The sequence below is a fragment of the Syngnathoides biaculeatus genome, chromosome 8 (genome assembly GCF_019802595.1).
Source record: "Syngnathoides biaculeatus isolate LvHL_M chromosome 8, ASM1980259v1, whole genome shotgun sequence".
NCBI lineage: Eukaryota > Metazoa > Chordata > Actinopteri > Syngnathiformes > Syngnathidae > Syngnathoides > Syngnathoides biaculeatus.
The window spans coordinates 23334411-23341460 of record NC_084647.1 but is presented as its reverse complement, the minus strand read 5'-3'; the positions used below and the strand labels follow the sequence as shown (position 1 = coordinate 23341460).

Sequence of the window (7050 nt, the reverse complement as noted above, 5' to 3'; positions counted from 1 at the left end):
GTTATTGAAATATCCCCCTTGTAAATTGGAATTGTAAAATTAACCGTAACATTTTTTTTAAGTGTGGTTTGTTTTTATCCACTAGGTGGCCCCAAATATGTGTTAATACATTTCTATGAACTGTACCTACTTCATCCACATAGTATGCTCACTTTAAAATATAAAGTGTACAGTACTTATATTGTGACAAAAAATTGCAGAGCTGGTCACCATGTTTTCATCCTTAGAAACATCAGTTATTTCATCGATTACATTTATTGAGCACGTTTCACACCACATTAATTAGAATAAGACATACACGGACAACAATAATTAGAGCCAACACCACGAACATCAGAGAACAGGCTGTGAAGTACATAAAAATACAAATGACATTTAATGCTGAACAGTCAACTTAGTGCAATAGTAGGAGTATTTATTCAATGCAGTATCGATGCTATTAAGCTTATGTCAATGCTTCCAAATGTTTGTGCGCAGGTGTGTGTGTAGTACCGATATGCAAATAATATTATTTCACGAAGGGCAAGTGCAGTGAGTGAGTTGTTTGCACATTTCAGTTTTTTTTAGTGTGGGTTAAAATCTTGGTTTTGATTGGGTACTGTGGTTTCTTTCCATCAGTGATGAAAGTCCTCCGGATTTTCAAATTTTCATGAAAATTGCTCCGGAAAATTGAGGAAAAATTGCCTACAATTAATCCCGTTATTAGTTGACAACATTGAACAAACGTGTTTGAGTTTGTTGTTTTGCTTTCACGAGCGTAGAGCGAGCAGTGTGAAGGCGTAAAAAAAAAAAAAAAAAAAAAAGACATTCGACTATCATCCACCTCGTCGCTTGATTCAGGTGTGGCCAATACGTCTAGCGCACGCAGATAAAGCCGCGTTCAAGCAAGCCTATTTACGCCACTCCCGTGGTGCGTGTCCCCCCCCCCCCCCACCTTCTCAACAATACATCACGATTGGCGACAGGAATGTTTGTTCCACTGTTGCCACGAACGCTGATTAAGTGAAACTAAACTTTCAGCATTTTCAAAGCATTGCGAGTATAGACCGTTCGTGTTTATTCCTTGACAGGCCAGTGCATTTATCTTTTCTACAGATCAAGTTTGTCAGATTTATTGATGAAAAATGTTTGATACCGTTTTATATCATGTTCGACTAATATCACTTGAAATTGGAAATGATAATTTCTGAGTTTTAAATTTTAGTTGTCTATTTTATTTATCTATGTATTTGTTTATTTTATTTTTAATTTACAGTTATTTTATATTAATCCAGTAAATTAATTTAAGGATTTCCCTAATCACACCTGCAACTTTATCTGTGAGCATGACTGACCACACCCGTACATTTTTCAAATGTGACTGTGTTGTGTGTGTGTGTGTGTATGTATACATATATATATATATATATATATATATTAAAGGCAACTGATTATACTATTAGTATTACTAGATCTATATCTAAGATAGTGAGCAAAGTGGTCGAGGTTAACAGTACAACGTGACGTAACAAGTTTGAGACTTAAATCTTAATAGTAATTACTACAGATCAACTTCTTTAGCATGTTTTGCTGTGTGGTACAGAAATTCTAGGATATATTTTCGTGTATATTCTATATACTATATGTATAATGTGGGGAAAAGAGCAATTTTAGATGTTTTTTCACTTGATAGTTCACTTAATTCATTTGTCTTGAGATAAGATGGCATATTTAAAGCATATTTTAATGACAAATGTGATTTTGTGCTATCCGGTGATTGGGGATGGGGGGCAAAAATATCTGGGCTTGGCCCTTGAGGAACTTCTGCCCAATTTTTTTTTTTGGTCAGGACTTCGAAATTTTACTTTCAATTTTTGCCTGAATTTTGTTCACAGATATCGCCAGAATGCACCACAGCTATCCATTTGTTCAAATATTTCCCGGGGGCTTGCCCCAGGACCCCCGTAGTGCTCGCATATGTATTTTAAGGAATTTTCATGAAAGTCCACTTTCATCTCTTTTCCATGTTCCAGAAACATGCTTGTTAGGTCAGTGAAGCCTCTAAATTGTCCATTGGTGTGAATATAAGTGTGAACGGTTGCTTGTCTATGCAGTCCAGGTTGATGACCAGTTGCAGGCCATATACAGTCTTTGGCAATCTTCAGTATGGACTTGCATAACTTAATTCACCTTTTAATAATGACAATATCCCAATTCCGAAACTAAAAATACTACAAAAAACATAATATAACAGCACTGACCTGTATGTACATTGTCAGCAAACATAAAACTTGTCACTCAGAACACTTCACTTTATACTCACCATAGATGCCGAGTATTAAATTATTGATTTGTGCAAATCACCACAGCTGCAATTTGCCTGTTGAACAGACAATAGCTTGACCCAACCAATCAGAGGATGGGAAAAAAAAAATCTACTATTGTGGGCTGGCTTGCTGGCCCCATGAGGCAAATCTCACATTTAATTGGTTAAAGAAACAGCCCAATTGGGAATATACTCTATTTTAAAGATTCCATATTTTGGCTGTTTAGGCTGCCATACAGTGACTTTCCCAAAGGAATGTAGTGTAAAATTGTCAATTCCCTCTCCCCCCCAAAAAAAAAAGATATATCAGATGAGTGTCCAGAAGAGGCCCCTCTGACAACTACTTCTGTTTTCATGTGCTTAATCTATATTTGGCTAAAACCACCATCATTCGTCTGATTGCGTCTCTCTTGACCCACTTGTGAAAGCATCTATGTTTGAGCGGAGAGGTAGGCAGAGAGCTTCGCTGGTCACGTAAAATCACAAAATTCAAATGACCTCACTTGAGTCCTTTCATCAGATGAACATCTGGAACTCAGGTATGCATGTATGATTTTAAGTCATATTTCACGTGTTTATTGGAGCACCATAAAGCCAATATAACATTCCAAATACTAGAAAAAGTTGGTTTGATAAAATTTGGGGAACGGCACGGTGGCACAGCTGCAGAGCGCTGGCCTCACAGTTCCGAGGACTGGGGTTAAAATCCTGACAGCACCTGTGTGGAATTTGCATGTTGCCTGGATGGGTTGTCTCAGACCACTCCGGTTTTCTCCCACTTCCCAAAAATACATGCATTAATTGGATACTCTAAATTGCCCTTAGGTTTTATTGTGAGTGCTACTGTTGTCTGTCTCCATGTGGCCTGCGATTGGCTGGTAACCAGTTCACAGTGTACCTTGCTTCATGCCTGATGACAGTTGGGATATCCTCCAGCACTCCCGCGACCCTTGTGAGGATAACCGGTTCAGGAAATGGTTGGACGGATAAAATTTTGTGACGTTTAATTTAACCTTGTATAAGATGGTACCTTGTTATACGAAGGCCTTTGACTTGAGACTTCTTTCCACACTCTCAAATTTTATTGAACTTGCTTGCCCTACATCATCCACTGGCCTGTTTTACTGCTGCTTCCCCACCCCCTTTCTGCTTGCAGAGGGAGATAGATGTCACTGATCAAAGTGAGGCTATGTAGCAATTGGGCGACTAGTTATGGTGCTTTATTTCACTAAATTGACTCTTGTGCAGTTTTTCCTTACGTTGTACAGTTTCAAATAACATGATGGACTTTGTCCACTCGTGCTTCTGCACAGAAAGCCTTACCGCCCTGATGGTCCATCACTTGCACACTGAGAAGAATCTTTGAGGGTGGTGCTGTTAGAATTGGTGTCAGAGTCCCTTTCCAGGAGCCAGCTGCAGGTCCCAGGGGGAAGCCTGAGTGTCTTGAAAAGGGTGGTCCTGAAGGACTTACAGAGGAAGAAGTAGATGAGTGGGTCCAGGAGGGCGTTAAGGGATGACAGGAAGAGAGTACTTTCTTTGAGCTGGAAGAAGAAGAGCTTGAGTCGACAATCGAAGAGGAGGCCACGCGTCTGGCTCATGGTGTATGGCACACGGGCGAAGTGGAATGGCACAAAGCAAACAAAAAACACTGCCAGAACCAGGAAGACATTGGTATTCATCTTCCTTTTCGCATGGTGCTTCTGCTTGGCCAAAGCCCTGCAACCCTCAGGACCACGAGCCTTGGTGCGAGAGTAGGACTTGTATAGCTCTTTGGTGATTAGAGTGTAGCACATGATTACAATCAAGAGATTCCCCCAGAAGATTACTTGACACACGTGATTGACCACCTCATGCCAGAACAGCCCAGCGCGGTCCTTCAGATCACTGCACTTGAAGTACAGCGACTGCGGCGTCTTACTGGTCAGGATCACATTGGGAAGGCAGAGAACCAGTAGGACGATCCACACGAGGATAGAGAGGAATTTTCTACGGGTGAGCCTGGTTGCGTTGGTGCCCTTGAACGGTGCCAGTGTCTTCCTGCAGCGGTCGATGCTTATGAGGCCAAAGAAGAGGATGCTGATGTACATGGTGAGGTAGAACAGCACCGAGGAGACCCGGCATACGAATATTCGCAGTCCAGTGGAGGCCATGTTGGAGTCTGATAGCACCTGAGGCAGCACAGAAATAATCCAACTGAATGACTTCTCGTTAAAAACACATTCACAACAACAACCTAATGTAGTTCTTCTAGATGGGAAATAACATCTAGGAATTTGTATAGTTGATACATATCAGACACTTCATTGGGCAAATCTGTACCATCTAATGACATTCAGCCAATGTTGAATGTCATAAGAAATTATAGAAACCAACTGCTGGAGTCAAATTCCTTCTGTGATGTTACTTGGCCATTAAATCCGATTCTAATTCAGTTACAAAATAATGATCTCGTCGTCTAATGTAAAAATCATCTTCAACCTCACCTTGAAAGGGAACGTAAGGGTCATGACGACGTCGGCAACCACGACATTCTTGAGATAGATGACAAAGTGGGAGCGTGAGGGGATGCGCAAGAACACCCACACTGCCAGACCATTGAGTGACAGCCCTGACAGGAACAGGATGGAGTAGAGAATGGGGAAAACCACTGTCTTCGCGACATTGTCTCGGGAGCAGGTGAGGTTGCTGCGGTTGCCTTGGAAGAGAGTCGTGTTCGTGTCCATGAGGAGAGTTCTCTGAAAAATCAACACTCATCAGAAACATTTATAACAGGCTAATAGTTTTCTTCCATTTTCTCAAAGTGGCTCTAAAACTGGGGTCCACGGCCCAAAAATGTTGAACCATTAAAGTGCCATGAACCACTAGAATACTGAGAATATAGTTGAGGTTATTCACTGACCGACTGGATTCGTTCCATGGAGATCGCTCCAAACAGGGTCTTGTTTGACTGCTTATGTCCAGTTTGTATAGTGCTAGTCGAATGGGACATTGACTGTCTGATTGCATTTTTGTTTTTCCTTCTGCTTTCTCTTTCCGGTCATGTGGAAATGCTCCAGACCATTTAAAACCCCAATCATATGTCATTAAAATCAAGGCCAACAGGAAGAAACAGTGTTACATTGCTTTCTTTAATCATTTGTCTGTCTCCTAGTGACTGCATGGTGAATGCCCATCATGAACGCATGCATCTGTGTTTCTCCGTTGGTTTTCTCCTGGTACTCCAGCTTTCTCCTTCATTCCAAACCCATATGCTGTAATATATACAGTAAGTGTGAATGTGAGTGTAAACAATTTCTTGTCTATATGTGTCCACTGACTGCTGCCATTCTCCCTGCAATTGCCTGGAGAAGCAATAGTACAGTATGTTCATGAACATGATGAAAACCCAATTGTGCTGTATATGTCAACATGTACAGATGCCTACATGCAGAACACATACAGTGAAGAAAATAAGTATTTGAACACCCTGCTATATAAGTCTTCCTCCAAACACGATTAGTGGAATTATGACCAAAACATTCCATTTTGGTCTCATCTGACAACAAAACTTTCTCCCATGACTCCTTGTATCGTCCAAATGGTCATTGGCAAAGTTAAGACGGGCCTTGACATGTGCTGGTTTAAGCAGGGGAACCTTCGTGCCATGCATGATTTCAAACCATGACGTCTTGGTGTATTACCAACAGTCACCTTGGAAACAGTGGTCCCATCTCTTTTGAGGTCATTGACCAAGTCCTGTCGTGTAGTCCTGGGCTGATTCCTCACCTTTCTAAGGATCATTGACACCCCATGAGGTGATATCTTGCATGGGGCTCCACTCTGATTGAGATTGACCGTCATGTTTAACTTCTTCCGTTCTCTAATGATTGCTCCAACAGTGGACCTTTTTTCATTAAGGTGCTTTGTAATTTCTCCGTAGCCCTTTCCAGCCATGTGAAGTTGTACAATTTTGTCTCTGGTGTCTTTGAACAGCTCATTGGTCTTGGCCATGTTACAAGTTTGAGTGTTACTGATTGTATGGGGGTGGACAGGTGTCTTTATGCAGCTAACGACCTCACGCAGGTGAATCTGATTCAGGATAATACATGGAGTGAGGTGGAGGGTCAGAATTCTAGCTGATAGACAGGTGTTCAAATATTTGCAGCTGCATCACACAAATAAATCATTAAAGAATCATGCATTGTGATTTCTGGATTTTTCTTTTTAGATTATCTCTCTCACAGTGGAGATGCACCTATGATGAAAATTCCAGACCCCTCCATGATTTCTAAGTGGGAGAACTTGCAATATAGCAGGGTGTTCAAATACATATTTTCTTCACTGTACATCCATTTTGTAGAGCGTTTTCTCCTCATTAGGATTGGAGCCAATCCCTGACGATTTTTAAGAGGGACAGGTAAACCCTAGATATGTCATAATCTTATCACATAGACAAACAACCCCACTCACATTGACACCTGTGGATAATTTATGCAAAGGAAAGCAAATGAGCAATTTAGAGTTTTCAATGAATCGCCAGGTTCTTGAAATGTGATGGCCTTTGAACACATTCTTTGCTCAAAATTGTAAGGTCTTTTCTAAGGAACTGAAAACAAGTTCTTGTGTCGGTTGGTTTCCATTTTACATCACATGATCATGAGATTCTTCCCCTCGCCCCTCCCCCGTTATGTACCAACTGGCAGCAATGGTGAAACTTCCCCTGTCTGGGTCTAAACTTAAGCAGTCAGCATCATTCACATCCGTAA

At 41.1% G+C, this 7050-nt stretch overlaps 1 protein-coding gene across 1 annotated transcript; it reads right to left on the bottom strand.

Moving 5' to 3' along the window:
- Positions 1 to 2894: 2894 nt before the first annotated feature.
- p2ry12 (purinergic receptor P2Y12) lies at positions 2895 to 5391 on the bottom strand. Its single transcript, XM_061827319.1, has 3 exons — positions 5205 to 5391; positions 4789 to 5040; positions 2895 to 4473 (listed from the first exon to the last, which is right to left on the bottom strand). Exons 1-3 carry the CDS (start codon positions 5292 to 5294, stop codon positions 3625 to 3627), a joined length of 1191 nt encoding a protein of 396 aa, XP_061683303.1. The 5' UTR covers positions 5295 to 5391; the 3' UTR covers positions 2895 to 3624.
- Between the last annotated feature and the right edge of the window lie 1659 nt (positions 5392 to 7050).

What these genes read in the sequence shown, in the direction of transcription:
- p2ry12 (XM_061827319.1), bottom strand. Translation starts at nt 5,294, where the DNA reads ATGTCCCATTCGACTAGCACTATACAAACTGGACATAAGCAGTCAAAC. An exon ending in CCATGGAACGAATCCAGTCG is followed by an intron (nt 5,041 to 5,204) that starts GTCAGTGAATAA and finishes TTGATTTTTCAG; the next exon opens with AGAACTCTCCTCATGGACAC. An exon ending in CCCTTACGTTCCCTTTCAAG is followed by an intron (nt 4,474 to 4,788) that starts GTGAGGTTGAAG and finishes GTGCTGCCTCAG; the next exon opens with GTGCTATCAGACTCCAACAT.